This window comes from Plasmodium sp. gorilla clade G2 (assembly GCF_900097015.1).
Source record: "Plasmodium sp. gorilla clade G2 genome assembly, chromosome: 4".
Lineage (NCBI taxonomy): Eukaryota > Apicomplexa > Aconoidasida > Haemosporida > Plasmodiidae > Plasmodium > Plasmodium adleri (nom. inval.).
In genome coordinates, this window is record NC_041696.1 from 980001 (window position 1) to 1005000 (window position 25000).

Below are 25000 nucleotides of genomic sequence, written 5' to 3' on the forward strand. Positions count from 1 at the left end.
TAATATTGGCTTAATCTAGTTTGACCTTGTTTATTGACCATTAACAAAAATTCTATCATTTTAAAAAAAATTTATTCTTTTTATTATTCTGTCGTTAATTTATTCATTCGTTCTTAACCATTCATACCATTTAATAAAAAATATATAAATATATATAATATAAATGATTAAATATTAAAAAAAAAGAAAAAAAAAAAAATAAACTTCAAATTTGAAATTATTAAAATGGGATAAATATTACATATATAAGAAAATTAATATATATATAAAATATATATATATAATATATATATATAATACTTATTTATTTTATTTTTTTTTTTATCATATATGTATGCATATTTTTTTTTTTTATTATTCATTTTTATTATATATATTTTATATTTTCATATTTTTATTTTTTATTTTTTTTCTCCCGTAAATTATTCCATATATATAAGTAAAAAAAAAGGGGGGAGAAGAAGAAAAAAAAAAAGAAAAAAAAAATTTATTTGAATAATCATATAAAGGTTACCATTTGATTAATAATGGGAAATAAACATAATAAGAAAAAGTATGAATTATGTGAAATTCAATATGAAGAGAAAGGTAAAACTTTATATATGTTTTTTTTTTTTTTTTTTTTTTTTTTTTTTTTTTTTGTACATGTAAAAAACAAAAAGGAGATATAAATGAAATATATAAAACAAAATATATTATTATATTATAATAATAATGCTGCTATAAATATATATTTATATTTTTCTATATTTTACTACTTGTCAGATTTTCAATTAAAATATCCTTGGAACGAAATTATAAAATGGGGGAGTGATGATTTAAATGTTGATATAAATATAAAGATTGTAAAAAAAGTAATCGAAGAAATAAAAGATATAACATTAGATGAAGAAAGCTTTTTTAATATTACTGAAGGCAAAAATATTGAATCATTTTATTTTGAAGATAAATTTGTTCAATGGGCAACAGCATTATTAAAAGACATACCGAATTTAAAAAAAATCAGATATAATATTGTTCCTAAATATATTAATGAAAATGAATTCTGGTTAAGATATTTTTCGTCTATAAAAATGATAATTATAAAAAATTTCTTTGACACTATGCAGAATTGACTACCAACCAAAAAATAAAAAAATAAAATGAAATAAAAAAAAATAAAATAAAAAAAAAGAACATGTGATGGGCATGATAAATATGATGAACATCATCATCAGCAACAATAATATTATTAATAATAAATATTATTTTTTTTGTTTTTTTTTTTTTTTTTTGTTATACTTTTAAAATTATAAAAAGAATATTATATATATATATTATATATATATGTGTGTTAGCATATAAAATATTGTTAATTTTTTTTTTTTTTTTTTTTTTTTAATCTTTATTTTCATTTAAATGATTATTAAAATTAAGTAAAACTTCAAACAAAAAAAAAAAAATAAAATAAAAATAAAATAAAACAAATAATGTGACACTATAATGCCATTAAAATTTTATTAAAAGAAGGATTAAAAATAGAAGGAAAAAAAAAAAAAAATTTAAAACCTACTTATGTATATATAAATATAAAAGATGTGGACACATATATGTATACATATATATATACATACATATATATATATATATATATTTTTTTTGTGTCCTATTTGTTGCCATTAGGAATTAAGAACCTTGTGTTGTCATTAATATATAGACACACATTATAATGTTTTATATATATATATATATATATATATATATATATATATTTTCTTTTTTATCTTTTTGTTTCTAATGAATGTATGTCCTTTAAAAGTTTTAACATGTGATGCTCGGCATTTCTTAATAATCTTTTTTTGGTTGTGAGTTCACTAACAATATCATTAATTTCTTCGAGTTCATGTTTTTTTTCTTCTAATTCTTCTGATTCATGATCATGATGTATATCATGATTTTTATGATGATCATCATAATCATCATGTTCATCATATTTATTTTTATTTTTATTTTTTCTTCTTTTATTTTTTTTTTTCTTTTTATAATAACGATCTTTATAATTTATATCATTTTCATCATCATCATCATGATGATAATAATTTTTTCCTTCTTGTTCATCTTCATTTAAATGATATTTCATATTTTCATCATAATCATCATGTTCATCATGTAATGAATCATCTTCTTCCATTATTAATTTATCATTTTTATTATTATATTTATTTTTTTTTCCTCTTCTTTTATTTCTTTTTCTTTTTCTTAGATTTTTATCATCATACATTACATCTACATCATCATCATATTCGTCTTCTTCATATTTGTTTTTTTTATTTTTTCTCCACTTATTTTTTTTAATCTTTTTATTTTTGTTCTTTTTTTTGTTCTTTTTGTTCTTTTTTTTTTTTTTTTTTTTTTTTTTTTTTTCCTTTTTTTTTTTTTTTTTTTTTTTTTTTTTTTTTTTTTTTTTATCTTTTAATTTTTTCTTTTTGGCTAACTTTGATTTTCGCTTGTCTTTTTTTTTACGTTTCATGAGGGCTAATAAAACTCTTCGTTTGACTAATTTATTATGAAAATCTGTTTTTACATTATTTAATGAATTATTTGTTTTATTATATAAAATATGTGTTCCCTTATTGAAGTGTTGAAATATTTGAAGTGTAAGTTTTTTATTATTTGTTGATATATGTTTTGATTTTTGTTCTAGAAAAAAACATGTTTGAGAAATGACGTTATAATTTTTTATTTTGATAATAAAATATTTGACATGGTTCAAAAATGTATTATAATATATATAAATATTTTTTATATATTCTTTATAATTATTTATGATATATTTTGTATTCACATATATCTTTCCATTTTTATCATTATAAATATTTTTTGTATATGTGTTATTATTTTTGATTTGACTATATCCATTTTGTTTTTCTTTTTCTATATGATAAATGGTATTCCATATTTTATTATTATTATTATTATGATTTATTTTATGATTATCTAAAAAATTTGTTTTTAAAGAGACAAATGGATATGTTATGTGTTCATTTAATTTTAAAAATATAAGTATATTTATTATAAGGAAAACAATCAGGTGTTTTCTTCTCAATATTGTTTTTATAATTTTAAAGCTGTCTAAATGTAATGACGGCATTTTCTATTCATTCTTTTTTAAAAAATTCAATTTTATTTTTTTCTAATTACAAATTTTTAGATTATAACGAACATGTTAGAAAATTAATATATAAATGAATAAATATATATATATACACACATATATATATATATATATATATATATATATATTTATATAATTTTTACATTTTCGTCATTTCCTTTTTTTTTAAAACAAAAAAAATATAAATATAATAAAATGTAGTATAAATTATTTATATATAATTTGAAAGATTTCTTTAAAACAAATTCGGAAATTAAAATATTACAAAATTATGAAGGGTGGACAAAGGAAAAAAAAAAGAAAAAAAAAACAAAAAAAAAAAAAAAAAAAAAAAAGATAAAAGGAAAAAGAAAAAATCTGCATTTTCATGACAAATGCTGTTTCAATGAAATTTTGTTCTTTTCAAAAAAATATATTTGTCTATTACATGTTATAAATATATGAATATATTTATATATACATATATTTATATATACATATATTTATATATACATATATTTATATATTCATATATTTATATATATTTTTTTATAATTATCACACTATATATGTATATATGTATATGTGGTGTTTTCCATTTTATGGGAACACATTTTGATATGTGAAAATGTTGGTACCCCAAAAAAAAAAAAAAAAAAAAAAAAAAAAAAAAATATATATATATATATATATATATATATATATATCAAATCTATTTATTTTTATTTTATTTTTATTTCACATTTTATATTGTATATATGTTGTAACATATTTACAAAAAATTAAGAAATATATATAATATTTATAATATATATATTTTTTTTTTTATGGAACTGCATATTTCCAAAATAACATTACAACATTTAAATTAAATAACAAAATGAAAATAAAACTTATTTAAAGTTGTAATAAAAATAATGAATATTGAAATTTTTTATTTTATCAATATTAAATGAAGGGAACATTTATTCAAATTATTTAAATTATGGAAAGCATATTATAGTATATACTACTTATATTATGTAGACATTTTATAAATTTATAAAATGATCATAGTTTTGTTTTATGATATTATTATATAATTCATTTGTATATTTTTGTAAAAAAAAAAGAAAAAAATAAAATAAATACAAAATAATATAATATAAAGGTGTGTTTAACTATGAAGTCTTTTTTTCTTTATATTTTTTGTAACATTGAGAAAAAAAAATAATAATATTACAAATATGTATTATATATATATATATTATTTTTACATATAACAATATTATGTATTATTATTATATTTAAAATGTGTAAAATAAAAAAAAAAAAAAAAATACATTCATACCAATAAATATTCTTTATCAATATATAATATATAAATATATATCTGTTTCTATTTTTTTAAAATAAAATTATAATTAAATTTACCTTGCTTGTTCATAAAAAATTTGTAGAAAAATTAGGAAAAATTACATGAACAGTTCAGGAAAAAAAGAAAAAAAAAAAAAAAAAATACAAAAATAAAGTAAAATAAGAAGAAAAATTAAATACCCTAACAATTGAACTTAAAAAAATAAAATATATATATATATATATATATTTATTTATTTATTTGTTTGCTACAATTTGTATAAAATCACTTTTTTCTTGTTTTTCTTTTTTTTCCTGTTGGTCTTATAATGTTTAGTAAGGAATTCATATTATATATAAATATATGCTTTTCATAATAAGTGAAATATATATATATATATATATATTTTATTTGTTGTAAGATACTTATTAGAGTTAATTTATATTCCATATATACAAAACATTGCTACAATAAGTGTGTTGTTATATATGATGGTTTATTTTACTCAGACCCTTTTAAATGATAAAATAATGGGTAATATTGAAATGATATATTCATTTATTATTTTTATTTACTTATATGTAAGAATAAATATAATGTCTAATCTTTTAACAATAATGTAAGCCGGTGGGTGGCGTTGAACTATATCACTCAGATGAGTATTATATTATAATTTCTTGGTTCACGTATTAGGATATATAAATATAAATATATATATATATATGTATATATTTTGTTTTATATATATGATGTTATTTCTTTTTATAATTATATAAAAAAATAAAAATTGAATAAAAAGGTTATTATTTTCTTTATGTTTAAGTGGCTCCTTTCCATAAATTTTATCATAAAAAAAAAGGGAACATACACAACATTTCTAATACTACAAAAATTTATATTTTTATTTATTTTATTTTTTTTTTATACGGTACAAAAATTATAAACATAGCATTCTGCATTTTGGTGCTTCATTTTTACTCCTTTTTTTTTTTTTTTTTTTTTTTTTTTTATCTGGTTTGAATATTATTTTCTATATATCAGGATGGGTGTGGGGGAAAAAAATTATATAAAATTGTATAGAAAAAAAAAATATAAAAATTCTACAAATTTTACTTATTTTTTTTTTTGAATTATTTTATATTTCTTTTACACCATGAGATAGAACAATCAATTGAAAAGAGAAGCATGTGCATCAACTATTAATGAGCAGAAAGAAAAAAAAAAAAAAAAATAATAAAAATAAAATAAATCAATACATATATATATATATATATATATATATATATAATTATGTATTTGTAAAAACTTCAGACAGATATGTTTATATAATACATTTTTTTTTATATTATTATTTTGATAATATATAGGCATGTGGAAGTTTATTACCCTAATAATATTTTGCCTTTATTATATTGAAGGGAAGAGTACATTGAGGCAAAATAAAAAACATAATATTTTATATACGTCAAAAAGGAATGATGAAGGGGATGATAAAATAAATATAAATAATTTAAAACCTATAAAACAACATGATAATATTATAGAAGATATAAAGATGAAAGAGAATAAAATTATTTCAATAAATAATAAAGGCAAAAATGGTTCCTTTATTGATTTAAGTATGAACTATAATGAAAAAGAATCTGATAATGATGATGAAGAAGAAGAGGAAGAAGACAATGAAGATAATAACACAAATAATAATAATAATAATGATGATGATCACCATAATGATGATGACCACCATAATGATGATGACCACCATAATGATAATGATAATCATGATAATAATGATAATCATGATAGTAATGATAATAATGATAATAATGATAATAATAATAATAATAATCCATCTGCTGCATTGACAGCTCTACCTCCACCCCCACCTCCTGTGCCTCCTCCTCCTCCACCACCATTAACACCATCAGGTATTGTCGGTAATGTTCTATCAACTTTTGTATCACATGGTTTAAAATTAATCGGAGTACCCTAATTTTTTTTTTTTTTTTTCTTTTTTTGTGTGTGTGTGAAGTTTAATAAAGGCACATATATAATATATGAGATATTTATGAATTATGTAGGTAACTTACAATTTTAATTTTTTCTTTTTTTAATCTTAACTTTTTTTAAATAAAAAAAAAAAATTCTTTAAAATATATATATATATATATATATATATATATATACATATTATTACTGAACATATTATTTATTGTAAATATTAATTGAAGGAATAAAAAATAATTATATTTTTAAAAAATGTCATATACTTTTTAAATAGACAAATATTCTTATGGAAATGTAATTTTTTTTTTTTATTTGAATATATACTAAGGTACTAAAAAAATAAACAGTCCACATATTTTTGTCTAAATTTTTTATTATCATATAATATTATTTTTATTTGTCTTTATAGAACAAAATAAAAAAAAAAAAAAAAAAATAGATCCTTAAAAAATTAGCATATATGTATATATATATATATATATATATATAACATACATCTATATAATATATATATATTTATATGAACATACAAACTTATTGTGTTTAAGATTATATTAATATATAAATATTTTTATGTGTGTGCACAAAAAAAAATATATATGTTTTTATATTTATAATAATGTGCATATATATAATATATATGTATATATTTATATGTTTATTTTACATTATGATTATTATACATTTATTATATATAATACTGTATTTATAAAAAAAAAAAAAAAAAAAAGAAAAGAAACATGAAACGTCCACATAATAATTATATTACATTTTGTTAATTTTTTATGGTATTTAAAAATACATTATTTTTTTTTTTTTTATTTGCTTATTTTCATTTATTATATTACAAATATATAAAAAATAAAATATATATATATATATATATTATATGTTATATACACATTATAATTAAATCCATTACCTTTACATGTAAGAATATACATATATATATTATATATATATATATATATATATATTATTATGCTTATATGTTTTATTATTTTTATTTGTAAAAAATATTGTTGCACCATGGTACATACATGGTATTATTAAAATTAAGAAAAAAAAAAAAAAAAAGAAATTTGAAGAATTTAAATATACACATATGAACATATAAATATATATATTATATATTTTTTATACATATCTAATAATAATAAAAAAAATTCTATTATATAAAATTTATAATTAAAAATATCATGGTGAAAATATAAAATATTATATCATTTCAGTTGTGTAAAGAAAATATTACACATGTGTATATATATATTATATATATATATATATATATATATATATATATATGTTTTTCTTTTCTTTTCTTTTCTTTTTTTTTTTTTTTCGTAATATTATTCGTTTAATTTTTCGTTATATTTTATATTATTCTTTACACATACACATACATACATATATATTTTTTTTTTTTTTTTTTGTGATGATTTCCATTTTTAAAGATAATTAAAAATTTATTTGCCGTAATATATAAATAATATTAATGTGTCATACACCTTTTTTTTATTAAATAAATATAGGAGAAAAAAGAAAAAAAATAAATAAACATTAAAATAATAATAATAATAAAAATATAAGTAGTAAAAAGGTGTATCTTATTACAGATAGGACGTTATATGACCAAAAAAGATTTGCATATATAAAAATAAATAAATATAAATATAAATATATATATATATATAATACATATATGTTTTTTTTTTTTCTTTATCGTATTATATACATATATATAATATAATATACAATTTATACATTTTGTATATTATTTTTTTTATAATATTTATTTTTTATATTTTTTTTTTTTGTGCAATTTTTTTTTTTTTTTTTTTTTCTACGTTTACACATATTATATGTTTTATTTTATTTTAAGTTTTAATTCATTGTTTTAATTAGCATATTTTGAAGAATTTTTTTTTTTTTTTTTCTTTTTTTTCACATTAAGCTATATAATTAATTTAAATATTTGTAGAATAAATACAAAATAACGTTCTACTTGAGAAAAAAAAAAAATAAAAAAAAAAGGACATCATAATATACATACATATATATATATATATATATATATATATATATTATATATATGTGTGCATATATCAATTTTGTGGAAATTTTTAAGTGTCCATATTCATTAATAAAAATATATTTCTTTTCATATACAATAATATAAAATCATTAAATATTACTCTATACACATATCTATTTATTTATTTATTTATTTATTTATATTTATATATTCCGTTTAAAAAGAAAAATACCAATCTATACATTTAATATTTCAAAAAAATAAAATAAAAAAAAAAATGGGTTCATACGGAATGGACGTTGATGATGCATACTTACATCAAGGACAATACTCAGCTCCTTACGATAATCAATATCAACAAGATGACGATACCCCTAGCCCTAGAGGAGAAAATCATACACCTTTTGTAGGATATTTTAGTTCACATTTATTAAGAACAGGTTTTTTTTTACAATGCGTATCATTAGTATTAATGTTTGTATTTTATTGGGCTTTTGGAGGTACAGGAATTTTTATTTTTGATTTATATGCTGGACCAGAATGTGTTAAAGTTTCAAGCACCTTTCATTTAACAATATCTATTTTAATGGCTATATATTTATTAGGTACATTATATATTGCCATGTTTCAAGTTTTTGTAGCTGATAATAGTAAATGGTGCCGTGGATTCAGAGCAGGATCCAAATTATTATCTGCAGCTGTCACATTAGATCTCTTATCATCTATTTTAAGATTAGTACAATATTTATATGCCTACTTCTATATGAGTATGAGATGGTGGGCAAGATACCAACAAACCAAATCTGATTGGACCCTCTTACATTTTGGAAGTATAGTTCACAGTTTTGCTTTGTTCATTTATGGAGCTGCCTTCTTCTATATGGAAGCTTATCATGATGAAGGAACTTACGAAGAATTGGCATGGTCAAACTTGACCCTCTTCAAATTGGCTGGTTTAGCAGGTACATAAAAATAAATATAAATAAATATATATATATATATATAAATATATATGTATATATTTTTAATCTAATTATTATTAATATAGTTTATGCATATATAAAGTTTATTGCATTATGTGTGCAAAGTTTTATTACATGTACAAAATAATGTGATTACCTGTACAAAATCATGTGATTACCTGTACAAAATCATGTGATTACCTGTACAAAATCATGTGATTACCTGTACAAAATCATATGATTACCTGTACAAATTTATATGATTACCTGTACAAAATCATGTGATTACCTGTACAAGTCATGTTGCATTATATGATAACAATGTACAACAAGATATTATTTAGAAGAGATCGCATAATATTAAACAGAAATAGACACACACGCACACACATATATATATATATTTATTGTGATATTTGATATTATGAATTATTTTTCATTTTATTTTGCTTCATTTTATTTTAATTTATGTAATTTTTTTTTTGTGTTCATTAGAACTCATTATGGTGTTTTCTGGATTCGGAGCCTTTTTCTCTATCTTATTATTGGGAGCCATCGTATGTGCAACTGTATGGGCCTTTTCTTTCGAGCCTTTATTGGAGAAATGGTCCCCTGAATTACATAGTCGAGATATTAATGCTGATGTATTACCAGAAATAAAACATGAAGATGAGCAATGTGTATATAATGAGGAGAATATATATGAACCATATAGTGTCAATCCTGATAATATAGAATATGGTGAAGAGATGGTAGCAAAGAATATGAATGAAAAATATATTGATGGAAATACATATGATTCAAATATATATGCAGCAAATAATGGAATTCCAACAACTTATGATTATACTCAAATTGAAGGACAATTGAAAAAAAATGTAGAAATGGGCGTAACAGAAAATAATTATATTAAGGCAGCTCAATATTGAAAGCGCCAATAAATAAATAAATAAATAAATATATACATATATATATATATATATATATATATATATAATAGTAAATTTAAATTTTACTTTATATATACCTAAGGCACACATAAACACACACACACATAAATATATATATATATATATAATTAATATGTCTTATTGTTGATATAAATTATTTCTTCAGATATTAAATATTCAATCAAACTATCCAACTAATAAAAGAAACTAGTATATTTATTATGACATTTTAATGTGCTGACGTATATTTTTTTTTCCAACATATATATATATATATATATATTTATATATATATATTTATTTATTTTATTTATATATTTATATATGAATGTTCATAATTGCATTTTATTACACATTTTTTTTTTCCTTTTTTTTTTTTTTTTTTAATAGTATTTAAATTAATATTTATAAATGGATGAAAAAAAAAAAAAAAAAAAAAAAAAAAAAGATAATAATAATAATTTTATATATTTTATATGTCCGTTACATTTACTACATATACCAAAGAAAAAAAAAAAATAATAAAATAAAATAAAAATAAAATAAAAAAAAATAAAAATAAAATAAAATAAAAACTTATTTTGCTCTTTATACTTTTTCTCAATATACATAAATGTATATATTATATATTATATATTATATACATCTACATATATATATATATATATATATATATATATATGTTTCCCCTTTTGTTATATAAAAACCAAATTTGAGCATGTACATGTTGATACATTTATTGATATGTATATAATAAAAATTGTTTATTCTATACACATGAACATATAGTTTCATCTTGTTTTCAAAATTATATTTATTCAACATTGATATACTGTAAGTCAATATAATTTTCTTGAATTTTTATTCAGATATATAGAATATTTTAATAAAGAAAAATATAAACATTGTAATATATTCGCATCAAATATTTAATTTTAAGGGTGTGTTGTTTTAAAAAAAGGAAAATATATTATTTTTTTTTTTGGAGATGACAGTGGGTTTATTGAAAAAAAAAAAAAAAAATAATTACATATATATAATAAATAAAAACTAATTGTAAATATGTAAATTAATTTATACTTTAATTAAAAAAAAAAAAAAAAAAAAAAAAAAATTAAATAAATAAATATATATATATATATATATATATATATATATATATATATATATATACATATATACATACATATAATTTTTTATATATTCACTCATGTGGATATTATTACTAACATTTTTGACTTAACATTAATATTTATTATATGTAAAACTATATTATATTTATCATTTTATTTCTACATTTATAGGAAGATGTTCAGGTGTTAAAAATTTGTCTTCTTCTTCTTCTTCTTCTTCTTCTTCTTCATTGAGGTTCTCTGTTACATCTTCATATTCTTCTTGCTTATCATTTAATTTTTCATGTTGCTCAACGTGAATTTCATTTTTTTCTTCTTCTATATTTATTTCATCTTGCATGTTAATTTCTTGTTGAACATTTTTTTCTTCTTCCATATTTATTTCTTCTTCATTTTCTGCTACTCCTTTGTTGAGTATGCTTTTTTTTCTTTCAACATTTTTATCCATTTGAATCATAAGATTATAAAGAAAATCCGAATCAGTTGTAAATTCTTTATTCTTTATTATTGTATAAAGATCTATATATTTTAAAATAAAAAGTTTAGATAACCTAAATTTGAAGACTGGGTTATTTTTACTTTTTTCACTTTCTTCTATTTCATTAATTGGATCATTATCAATATTTATTTTTTTTTTATAATCATCTAATTTATCTATAAGTTTTTCAATAAGAATTTTGTTATGACTTTCATTTTTTTTTTCTTCAGTTATTGAATCACTTTCATCTAGCTCCCAGAATTCTGCTTCTCTTCTTAAATATATTTTATTAATTTCTAATAAGAAATTATTTATATTAAACATATTATTATTATTATTATTTGTAGAGTGCTCATTAGTTATTGGTGTCATATTATTATAAAAATTCATTATCATATCTGTATTATTTATTTGTTCCATATTTTTATTTTTATTATTACAATAATATGGTTTCATTTTTTTGTTTAAAACTTCAAAATTTTCTATGATATTTATAAGACTTTCTACAGGTGATTGATTATCTGTTTTTTTATTTTTTCTTGTTAAATTTGATAAGTATGACACCTCATTTTTATAAATTGTTCTGTCTACATTATGATTAGAATTTAAAAATTCATTAGTATCAAAATTATAATTCAAATCATTATTTCTTTGTTTATTATATGTATAATTATTTGTTAATTGGTTTAAGTCATAAGTTTTTTCTTTCTTTATATCTTCATCAACACATTTAAATTGAAAGGATATATCATAGTGATCCTTATTATGCTTTGACATATTTAATTGTTTCTTCCATACATACCACGAATATTCTTTTGCTAGCATAAAATTATGATTAGTATTAGTAAATCCATCTAAATAATTTAATAATTCTTTTATAAATGTGAATATGATTTTTTTAATTTTTTCTTTTACTATAAATTTATCATCATTTTCTTTAGAATATTTTATATCTTTTATTGTGTTCACAAAAACATTTTGATTAACAGACATATTTCTGTTGTTGCCGCTATCTTTATTTTTTATATTTTCTTTAATCTTATTACTATCAAAAATGTTATTATTACTATTGCTATTGTTGTTATTATTATTATTTATGCTTGTAGTTGTTGTTAGTATACTACTTCTTCCACTTTCTTTGTTCTTACTATTTTCTCTTATACTTTTTTGATGACCCCTTGTCGTGAAAGCATTCATATGATTATTATTTTTTTCTCGATCTCCTTCTTCGTTATCAATATATGTATCATAATCTGCAAGAAAGAGAAACGAGGCTCTTGTAGTTATAATACTTGTCTCGTTTTTCTTAACAACACTATTATTATTATTATTACTATTATTATTACTATTATTACTATTATTATTATTGTTGTTGTCATTTAATTCAGAGTCGTCTTTCACACATATTTGAAGTTCCCTATTTAAATAGTTCAGTGCTACCAATATATTAAAAAATAAAACCCTTAAAAAGTTTTCATCATATACTAGTATTTTAAAAATGTGAAAATTAGCTAAGAAATCAATATGGTCATTAAATAAATATGCCTTTATCATATTCATATATTTTTTGGTACCTATAAATTTTTTTTTTTTTTGTTTATCTATTTTATTTATATAATTCAAAAAAGTTTTGAATGAATTATATACATCTTCTAATAAAATAATGTTATCATGTGTAATTATTTCTGGATATTTTATAAACGCTACAAGAGAAATAAATGACATGTATGATAAATATATTTGCTTGTTATCTTTTTGTTCTATATATTCTTCATTGCTTACATTTTTTTTATTATCTCTTAAATCATTTTCATCGTTTTTTTTTTGTTTTTTAATTGAGGAGGACATTTCTTTCGATTCTTCTCTTTTTCTTTTATTATCGCCGGCACTTTCTACAATTTTATTATTTGACGTGTTATCATCACTATAAATATTTTTATCACTATAAGTATTTTTATCACTATAAATATTTTTATCACTATAAATATTTTTATCACTATAAGTATTTTTATCACCATAAGTATTTTTATCAACTATAACATTTTCATCACTTAAAATACTTTCATCACATATATTATTTTTTTGACCCATGAGTTTCTCTGTTCCATGTGAAACACATTTCTTATGAACCCCATTTATTTCCTCCTGAATGATAGTTTTAATTTTTTTATAATTTTTAATATTATTTTGAATTTTTAATTCAAAGTTGTCATAAACTATTTGTTCATCTGTAATTTGTTTGTTACAATAATTTAGTGTGTCCTGAAAAAAATAATGAAAATTATTTTTTGCTGATTGTCGATTACAAAATCCTAAATGATTTATTGGCAGACATTCAGCCAATAACAAATTGAGAAAGAAAGAATATATTGATTGTTGATTATTATTAAGATTAATTTTTTTTTGTAATATTTTTATAAAACCTATAAGTCTAGCACCTACAGATTGTATTTTTATTGGATCATTATGAATAATAGAATGTTGGAATTCTTTATATTTTTCAATGAATATATTTTTATAACTTTGAAAAAAATTTATAAAATACGATATACAATTTATAGGTATTATATGAGCAAATTCACATAATATTTCTATATAATTAATTATATTAATATAATAAGGTGTTAATATTAAACATATGTCTGTAAATGCTAAAATAAATTTTATTAAAAGTTTAGAACTTCTTATCTTTTCTAACATAGAAAAGAAAAAGCTTTTTAATTCACTTATAAAATTATTTAATATTTTATTGTAAATATGTTCATTTATTTTTATATCATTGCTTCTTAATAAATTAGTACTTTTAATCGATTCATCGTTTCTAAATATATCATCTTCTTTTTTATGGTTTATATTTTTTACATTTAATAAATTTGAGGAACTCAAATGGTTCTTTTCATTTAACATATTATCACAATGGTGGTTGACATCACATTGTTGATCATAACTTTTATTATCATTTTCCTTTTTTTCGTTTAATATATTATAATTTAAAAATACATCATTACCTAATTTATCCTCTTCATTACCATTTTTAAAAACAAAAGATTTTTTGTCACTTTCTTTTTTCTTATTTTCTAATATTTTTATATAATCCAAGATATAAAACTTTGCTTTAATAGTATTCTCATTTTTTATATTGTCTAATAAATATTTTAAATAAACACATATCAATTGTCTTGTATATTTCCCTTTTAATAATATTACATTATGTTTATCATTATTTTTTTTTTCTGATTTTATAATGTTTGCAATGTTATCACACTTTTTATTTATATATATGTCATTTTTTTTACTATTTTTTTCTGTATCCTTTTTTATGGCATTCTCTAAACAATCCTTATTTAAATACATTCCTTTAATAAAAAGATTATAAAAAAAAACATAATATGAACAATCTTTTATCAGTTCACAGGAAGAAACATTTTTTATATTATCTAAAAATATTTTATCTTCTTCATATTTTTGTATATATTCTTTCTCAGTATTTATAATTCGTATATAATCATTTTTTATAATTTTTTTCTTCTTTCTTCTTTTTTTTAACCCTGATAATAAATCGTTACAATTTTTTGTTTTTTCTGTTTTTTTTAATTTATAATTATTTAAAAGCATGTCCATATATAATTTAACATCTTTATATTGTTTCATCCATTTCTTCTTTTTATTTATATCTTTCTTCTTGTAAGGATAATCTTCTTTTTGTTCTTGCTCATCATGATGATAAGAATTATATAAATTGTTATTTATATGATCAACATTTTGTTCGAAATTTTCCTTTTTTATATTTATTTTACTTATATTTTCATTCTTCATTTCTTTTTTATCTTTCAATGTTGTTACTGCAATACTTTTATTTTCTTTTTCATTTATTGACAATGATGACAAGCTCTTTTCATTTTTAATCTTTTTTCTTAACAAATTCATTTTATAAAAACAAAAATAAAGAGATATAACATATATAAATATATATAAATAAATAAATATATATATATATATATATATATATATATATATATATATGTTTATATGTTATATCCTCTTAATTTTTATTTATAATTATTTTTTTATTTTTTCCATAAATGTTAATCAAAAAAAAAAAAAAAAAAAAATATAATATAATATACAAATATATGTATACAAAATAATAAAATATATTTATAATATTATTATAATATGTTTTAAAAAATAGAATGATTCATCTAATTATTCATTTTTTCCTTTTTTTTAATATTGGAAGAACAAAAATTATTCGTCCGCCTTTATTTTTTTTTTCTCAATTTGAAGAAAAAAAAAAAAAAAAAAAAATATATATATATATATATATAAATTATATAATGTAATATATTTATTATATAATATTTTTATTTTTGCCTATCCATATTATATAGTGTTATATATATAATATTATATATATATATATATTTTTTATGTTCCTCCTATTTTATTTATTTCTTATTCTATATATATATATATATATATATATATATATATATATTTATATACCACTCTCTTTAAAGCAAAAAAAAAAAAAAAATAAAATAAAAAAAAAACGATGTATTTATAAATTAAAAAAAAAGAAAAAAAGAAATTGAAAAACCCTACTGAATGATTGTTTTTATTAAATATTATATATACCAAAAGGAGTAATGAATAATAATATATATAAATTATTAATATAATATATATATATATATAATAATGTTATTATTTTATTATTTTATTACAATGAACATTTTTTTTGTTATGGCTATATGGAAATTTTTAAAAGTAAAATATCAAAAAAAAAAAATTTATATATATTTCTTATATTGTAGATAAAATTATAATATTGTAACGAATAAAAAAATGTTACAACATATATATATATATATATATATATATATATAATATATTTATGTGTGTTATTTTTTTTTTTTTTTATTTGTCAGTAAAACATTTTAACAAATTATCATACACATAATAAACAAATACAAACATTTTTGTATTATTATGATGATAAGGATCACACATTTAAAAAATAAAAAGATTATTAGATGATGTTTATATTATTATTAATACATGAATATATATGTGTTATCAATTTTATTGTATCATTAGTTCATATAATGAATAAAATCACATTTTTATTTCTCTTATATATGCTACCACAAAAGTATTTTATATAATATGTTCACAACAAATGGGAGGTATATAAAACTCTTTAATCGTATATATTATATATTATATATTATATATATATATATATATATATATATATATATAAACTCTTTTTATTCGCTCTAAATATCAAATTAATATTATTTTTTTTAATATATTTTTTCTGTCATTTATTTAAAGAAGTATATATGCAACCAGCATCTTTCTTTATATTAAATCAAGTAACTATTATATTTATATAGTAAAAAATATAAATATAAGATGAATAATTGTAATAATTTATTTTAACATGTATAGGTCAGGTCATTTTTTATGTTCATTAAAAAAAAAAAAAAAAAAAAATCCTGCACAAGTCAGGTAAATAAATATATATATATATATATATATATATATTGAGGTATGAATTTATCAATATTGGAATGATGATAGATTTTTCCTTTATCTTTAAAAAAAAAAGATACTTATATATATGTATATAACAATATAAAGAAAAGGTATGTAGTCATGATAAAAAAACTAATAGGTATATATTAAAGTAAATAGAAAGCATTAAATGTTGATGAATTTGAAAGTTCAATATTTGTACATGTGGAAATTCATCCATAAGGTTATTTTTTATGTCTACATTATATATATATATTATCGTTTTATAAAAAAAAAAACATAAATAATAATGATACCATTTATAGAGAAAAGAAAGAATGGTTAACACAATAATTTTTCAGTTTATATAGAAATAAATTATGAACATGTATATATTTCGACTACATAAAATACATAATCATTCTTTTGTATATATATATATATATTGACAAGTATAAGAATAATTATAATCATTCTCATAATTTTAATTTGGTTTCCTACATTTAATATTATAAATGTAAGGGTCATGATATGGCTACATAGTCTTTAAGAAAAGTAGGAAAATATTTCATTTTATAAAAAAAAAAAAAAAATATCATAATAAATAAGGTTATGAAGATTATAATTCTCATTTTTTTTAATAATAATATGTTATTAAATATATATATATATATATATATATATATAATTATATTTGGGGTTTCTCATATAATTAAGTTTTATGCTTTCATTTATGTGAATATACTTCTCCCTTATTCTTATATTTAAAACAAAAAAAGAAAAAAAACATGAAAATAAAATTTATATGAATAACATTATACTTATCAATATTTTGTTTATAAGCTTGATATGGTATATATATATGAAGAAAGGGATGAATAAATAAATAAATATATATATATATATATATATATATATATATATATATATATATTATATGTATGACAAGAAATAATTATTATTGATTTGCTATTATGACGTAGGAGAAAGGATTTTGATATTATTATCTGTGGAACATATATTTTTCTTAAAATATTATATATATATATAATATATATATAGATGGGTATTTATTTATTTATTATTTTAAGGAACCTTTAATATTGCTTTAATGTAGTAATTCATATATACTATGGTATATATATATTCTAATTGAAGAAAAGGAATCTTATACTTTTGTTATACTTTTGTGGAATCAATGTATATATATGAACTTGCATAATAATTTACATATATACATATAATATACATATAATAAAAATGCCTTTCCTTTATATAGAAGCATATGTATATTCATTTAATATTAAGAACCTTTTTTTTTTTTTTTTTTTTTTTTTTTTTTTTTTAATGAGACCCTTAAAAATAATAAAATTAATACATATGTATTATCCATATTTCCATTTTTAGATATTATCATTTTATATACCATAAGGAATATTCCTTTTTATTTTTTTTAAACTTTTATTTTATATTTTTATTATGTGTGTCTTATATAATAGTTATAAGTTTTTATTAATGTTGTTTATTATGAGAAAATAAAATAAATAAATATAAATAAAAAAAAAAAAATCTATCAATTCATTTATATAAAAAATTATTCTCTTACACTAATAAATGTACATACATAAAATCTATTCATTTATCTCTTTTAATTTTTCCTTTTTTTTTTTTTTTTCTCTCTCTCTTCCTTTTTTTAATAAGGGAATTATTAAATAAGAATATTATAATTCCACAATGTGTAAAAAAAGGATGAAAAAAAAAAAAAAAAAAAATACATACATATATATATATATATATATATATATGTTAAAATAAAATAAGATAAATATATTTATTTCATTATGATAAAATAAAAAAAAATTTACATATATATGAACACAATGATATAAATAGTGATGATAAAAAAAAAAAAAAAATCTATTCTATATTATGGCATCGTAATAAATAAAAATAATCACAAAAATAAGATATTTAAAAATAAAATAAAAATATAAAAAAATTCAACAGAAAGACAACCACATTTATATAATATATATATTATATATATTATATATATTATATATATTATATATATATATATATATATATATATATATATATATTTTTTTTTTATGTGTGTATGTCCTCATTTAATACTGCAAATATATATTTGTATGTAAAAAAAAAATAAAAATAACAAACTAAACTCTCTATATTTAATTTATGTAGTTATGCATAATAACATTAATATATATATACTATACTAAGATACGATTTGAAAAATAAAAATAAAATAAAAATAAAATTAAAATAAAAATAACGTACGATCAAAAGACATATGTATATATGTTTGTGCTTACAAGATATTATAAGGTACACAAATATATACACATGAAACTTACTTTATATTAATTTATTATTCTATTCATTAATATAACTTTTTTTTTTTTTTTTTTTTTTTTTGGGGGTATATATATTATTTATACACTAATAATGTGCATCTCCCGTTTAAAAAAAGCAAGAGAAAAAAGAAGATATACATATATATAATATATATAATATATGTATATATATATATATATTTTATCTTCTTATTCTTTCAACTTTTTTTTTTTTTTTTTTAAGAATTACAAATGCATATCATCGAACACTCAAATAAAAAAAATAAAATAAAATAAAATAATAAAATGTATACATATATAAATACATACATACATATATATAATATATATAGATATATATTTAATTATATGGGTTAAAAACAATATATAATATATAATTGTATATATGAACATATAAAATTATTTTATATGTATTATACTTGTTATATATTATTGTTGTTTTTATAAGTGTTTATAATAAGATCTTATATGTATTAATATATATATGTATATACATATATATCATATAAGATACAGTATTATATTTAAACAGTAGATGGTGCTACTGTAGATCTTGATGAGGATAATTTACTATCTCTCTCTTCAGATTTGTGTTGTTTTTCTTCAGCTTTGGATTCTTTGGATTCTTTGGAATTTTTTCCTGCATCTACTTTTTTGTTTTCATCCTTTTCTTCATCTGGTACTTCAGCTTTTTTATTAGATTTACTAAGGTATCCTAAGCCTAAAGCACTACCTAATAGTAAAGCAATACCAGTAACAACAGTAGATATCATTATTATTTTTTGTTGCTGTTTTCTCTTTTGCATCTCATCAATTTTAGTCATGCCTATGTTATCAACATTGACATTCTTTCCTTGAACGAAAACGTTCATGGAGATAAGCAACGCAAAAACATAAAATAAATTGCTTAATTTCATTTTTTTCGTGAAAAAAAATAAAAGAAAGAAAAAATATTAAGTTTTTAGAGAATATATTAATATTAATATTAAAATTTATTTTTAAAATAAATAATAATAAGAAAAAATTAAAAAAAAAAATTTTTTTTTTATATAAAAGTTTTTTTTTAAGAATTGCAAATAAAAAAAAAAAAAAATATAATAATAAAAATAAAATAAAATATTAATTTAATTTTTTTTTTTTTTTTTTTTTAAATTAATATTTAAATTAATTTATATTAATTATTACATATATATGAATACATTTATTTTATTATTTATATAAAAAAGCTCTAATTTTCATCTTAAATATATATAAAGGAATGTACTTTTTATATATATATATATATATATTTTTTTTTTTTTTTTTTTTTTTTTTTTTTTTTTTTAATATTCTATGTTTTTCGGTATGCATGCATACGCTTAATAGTATTCAGGTATTTTTTTTTTTTTTTTTTTTTTGAAGTTTTTCATGAGAAAAAAAAAAAAAAAAAAAAAAAAAATATTAAGCATACATATATATATATATATATTCCTTTTATCGACCTTTTTTTTTTTTTTTTTTTTTCTTTTAATAAAATGTGTGGAAAATAAGAAAAGAACAGTATGAATTAAAATATATATATATATTTATTTATATTTATATTTATTTATGAAAATAAGGGAAAATACATTATATTATCCAAATAAGAAAAGTAGTAATAATAATTAAGTACTATATAATATGTGTACACAAAAAATATATATATGCATGTATATATAAAATATATATGAGTACTTCTATATATATATATATATATAATTGGAAAATAAGTACACATGTATATATATATATTTTATATATAATTGGAAAATAAGTACACATGTATATATATATATTTTATATATAATTGGAAAATAAGTACATATATAAAATATATATATTTTTTATATATAAATATAAAAGTAGTACATATATATATTTTTTTTTTTTTTTTTTTTTTTATATATAACTATAAAAGTAGTACTATATATTTTTTTTTTTTTTTTTTTTTTTTTTTATATATAAATATAAAAGTAGTACTATATATTTTTTTTTTTTTTTTTTTTTTTTTTATATATAAATATAAAAGTAGTACTATATATTTTTTTTTTTTTTTTATATATAAATATAAAAGTAGTACTATATATTTTTTTTTTTTTTTTTTTTTTTTTTTTTTTTATATATAAATATAAAAGTAGTACTATATATTTTTTTTTTTTTTTTTTTTTTTTTTATATATAAATATAAAAGTAGTACTATATATTTTTTTTTTTTTTTTTTTTTTTTTATATATAAATATAAAAGTAGTACTATATATTTTTTTTTTTTTTTTTTTTTTTTTTATATATAAATATAAAAGTAGTACTATATATTTTTTTTTTTTTTTTTTTTTTTTTTATATATAAATATAAAAGTAGTACATATATATTTTTTTTTTTTTTTTATATATAAATATAAAAGTAGTACTATATATTTTTTTTTTTTTTTTTTTTTTTTTTTATATATAACTATAAAAGTAGTACTATATATTTTTTTTTTTTTTTTTTAATATTCAATTATCATATCTTCATAGGTACAACATTATTATGAATCATATGATCATATAACGGGGTCACTTTTTTCTTTCCTACATTGAAATATATAATATATATATATATATATATATATATAGAAAGTATGTATAAGTTTTATGACAATATATTATGTTGTTTTTAAAAAAAGGAGGAAACTAAGGTATATATATAAGATGATATATAAATATTATTATAAAGAGCATTTCTTTTTCATTATATATAATATATATATATATATATATATATATAATTTACTATGATGAAGTGACATATTTTTTTTTAAGCTTCAATATATGTTCATTATTTCGAAAACTTTTGATTTAACTTTGAAAATTATATTAATTGTAAAATATTATGAATTTTATTATATATATGTATATATTTTATTTTTTTGTTTCTTAATGTTGTTGATAATTCTCCTCATGTTGAGAAAAGTCAATAAACTTTGTAGCTTAGAGGATATAAAAAATTTATTTACATAAATACTTAAATATATATATATGTTGGTTTATTTATATGTACATATTTTTTTATTGAAGTATCATTTTACTTTAACAGTTTATAAAAATATAATATATATATGTAGTTAATTATATATATATATATTTGTGGCTATTTTCCTTTTTTGTTTTATATGCTTATATAGATAAATGTATAAATTGTCCAAATCTTATTCTCCCCTTAGAAAATGTTCATAATTAACACACACACATACATACATACATAATCAAAAAAAAAAAAAAAAAAAAAAAAAAAAATATTATTAATTTTAGCTAGCTAATATAATAAGAAAAAAAAAAAAAATACAATATATATATATATATATATATTATATTAGCTAGCTAATTAACTATTTACCTTTGTACCCTATATTTTACACATATTTATACCTCTTTATATTTTATTGAGGATACTTTTGAATAATCTATTTATTTTAAAACTCATTTTATTTCTAAAATGTTAAATTTTACATATAGACAATGAGAAAAAGAGAAAGATAAAATTTTTAATTATGTATTAAAAGTAGTTTGTAAATTTATTTTTTAAATAAATATTACATTTGGATGTTATATATACATATTAAATAAAAAAAGGTATAGGACAAGATGTTATTATATAATTTATTTAGGAAAATATTTCTCTACTTGCTTTTTTTTTTTTGTCATATAAATATAAGTTATTAGTATAACACCAACTTGTTATTTTTATTTATTTGTTTATTTATTTAATTTTTTTTTTTTGTAAATGGGTAGAATAAATTGTGAGAAAATATATTTCATAATAATTTAAGGGTTAATTTGAATATATTTTAAATAATTCCTTCAAAGAAAAATTATATATAGTTAAAAAATATATTTATATGTGTATACATATAAATATACTATTTATAATAATATTAACTTATTAAATTAGATAAGAAAAAAAAAAAAAAAAAAAAAAAAAAAAAAAAGGTAGGAGTGTAGAAAATGAAATTTACACCTCAAAGGGTAATATTACCATTTTTTTTACAAAATGTTCTGTTTATATAATATGAAATTTTTTTTCAAAATATAGAAAATAAAAAATTAAAATTATGTATATTTTTTTTATGGAACTATTTAGTAAATAAATAAAAAAAAAAAAAAAAAAAAAAAAAAAAAGAAAAATATATATATATATATATATATATGTGAAAATATTTCCACGTGGTTGTGAAAAATAAAACAATATATAGAACATTAGAACAAAATTAACTGAAAAAAAAAATAAAAATAAAAAATAATAAATATAAAAAAATATAAAAATAAAATATATAACAATTCGTATATAAATTATTTCATTTATATTATTTATTTTTTTTTTTTTTTTTCACCTTAATGTATATATTTTAATTTTTTTTTTTTTTTTTTTTTTTTTTTTCTTTTGAAGCACACCCAAATAGTGTTGCGTGCTTCTTTTTTTTTTTTTTTTTTTTTTTTTTTTATTATTTCCTTATTATTTAGAACTTCATTTTATACACTATATATATTATTGTTCATTAAAATGTAAAAATAAATTAGGTTATATTATATTATTGTAAAAAATTAGATCATTGACAGAAACAATTATACTGTTGAATAAATTTTTGTAGGAAATGTTGTGAATTATAATATGAGGTTATTATAAATAATTTTTGAACTTGAATTGGTAGAGTTCGAAATATTAATTTGAAAAAGGGAGGAACATAAAAAAAAAATTATCAAAAAATTAATAAATGTATATATATATATATATATATATATATATATATATATATGTATGTATATATTTTATATTTTTCACCTTAACATATATATTTTTATTTTATTTTATTTTTTTTTTTTTATTTATTTTTTTATTTTTTTTTTTTTTTGAAAATATCATTATGAATATCCCTTTTTACAAAACATATTTTTCATTTTTTCAAATTGTCTTAGTTGTTCTTTTGTTATATAAAAATATAAATTGTGAGAGTCATCATGTTTTCATAAGGACTGAGTTATCATTCATAAAGAACATTGTTCCTTGTATTC

At 17.0% G+C, this 25000-nt stretch overlaps 8 protein-coding genes across 8 annotated transcripts in view; 4 read left to right on the forward strand and 4 right to left on the reverse strand.

Moving 5' to 3' along the window:
• Window positions 1-59, reverse strand: part of PADL01_0421800 (AP-4 complex subunit sigma, putative) — a gene marked incomplete at both ends in the record, with an annotated part of 599 nt that extends 540 nt beyond the window's left edge. The window contains one exon of the mRNA XM_028685340.1: window positions 1-59. This exon is cut by the window's left edge and continues 123 nt beyond it. Within this exon, the coding sequence (XP_028536848.1) occupies window positions 1-59 (59 nt within the window).
• Window positions 60-527: 468 nt separating this feature from the next.
• Window positions 528-1115, forward strand: PADL01_0421900 (BSD-domain protein, putative; the record flags this gene model as incomplete). Its single annotated transcript, XM_028685341.1, has 2 exons — window positions 528-588; window positions 766-1115. The coding sequence occupies 2 exons, from the start codon at window positions 528-530 to the stop codon at window positions 1113-1115; spliced, it is 411 nt and encodes a 136-aa protein (XP_028536849.1).
• A 644-nt stretch (window positions 1116-1759) lies between these two features.
• PADL01_0422000 (conserved Plasmodium protein, unknown function) lies at window positions 1760-3130 on the reverse strand (the record flags this gene model as incomplete). Its single annotated transcript, XM_028685342.1, has 1 exon — window positions 1760-3130. One exon carries the CDS (start codon window positions 3128-3130, stop codon window positions 1760-1762), a length of 1371 nt encoding a protein of 456 aa, XP_028536850.1.
• Window positions 3131-5838: 2708 nt separating this feature from the next.
• PADL01_0422100 (asparagine-rich protein) lies at window positions 5839-6462 on the forward strand (the record flags this gene model as incomplete). The annotated part of the gene is made up of 1 exon (XM_028685343.1): window positions 5839-6462. The coding sequence occupies one exon, from the start codon at window positions 5839-5841 to the stop codon at window positions 6460-6462; it is 624 nt and encodes a 207-aa protein (XP_028536851.1).
• A 2326-nt stretch (window positions 6463-8788) lies between these two features.
• On the forward strand, window positions 8789-10402 carry PADL01_0422200 (glideosome associated protein with multiple membrane spans 2; the record flags this gene model as incomplete). The annotated part of the gene is made up of 2 exons (XM_028685344.1): window positions 8789-9473; window positions 9969-10402. 2 exons carry the CDS (start codon window positions 8789-8791, stop codon window positions 10400-10402), a joined length of 1119 nt encoding a protein of 372 aa, XP_028536852.1.
• Window positions 10403-11704: 1302 nt separating this feature from the next.
• On the reverse strand, window positions 11705-15961 carry PADL01_0422300 (conserved Plasmodium protein, unknown function; the record flags this gene model as incomplete). The annotated part of the gene is made up of 1 exon (XM_028685345.1): window positions 11705-15961. The coding sequence occupies one exon, from the start codon at window positions 15959-15961 to the stop codon at window positions 11705-11707; it is 4257 nt and encodes a 1418-aa protein (XP_028536853.1).
• A 4501-nt stretch (window positions 15962-20462) lies between these two features.
• PADL01_0422400 (early transcribed membrane protein 4) lies at window positions 20463-20855 on the reverse strand (the record flags this gene model as incomplete). The annotated part of the gene is made up of 1 exon (XM_028685346.1): window positions 20463-20855. One exon carries the CDS (start codon window positions 20853-20855, stop codon window positions 20463-20465), a length of 393 nt encoding a protein of 130 aa, XP_028536854.1.
• Window positions 20856-24852: 3997 nt separating this feature from the next.
• The window catches only part of PADL01_0422500 (RH5-Ripr membrane anchoring protein), a gene marked incomplete at both ends in the record, with an annotated part of 1222 nt that continues 1074 nt past the window's right edge, over window positions 24853-25000 (forward strand). The window contains one exon of the mRNA XM_028685348.1: window positions 24853-25000. This exon is cut by the window's right edge and continues 478 nt beyond it. Within this exon, the coding sequence (XP_028536855.1) occupies window positions 24853-25000 (148 nt within the window).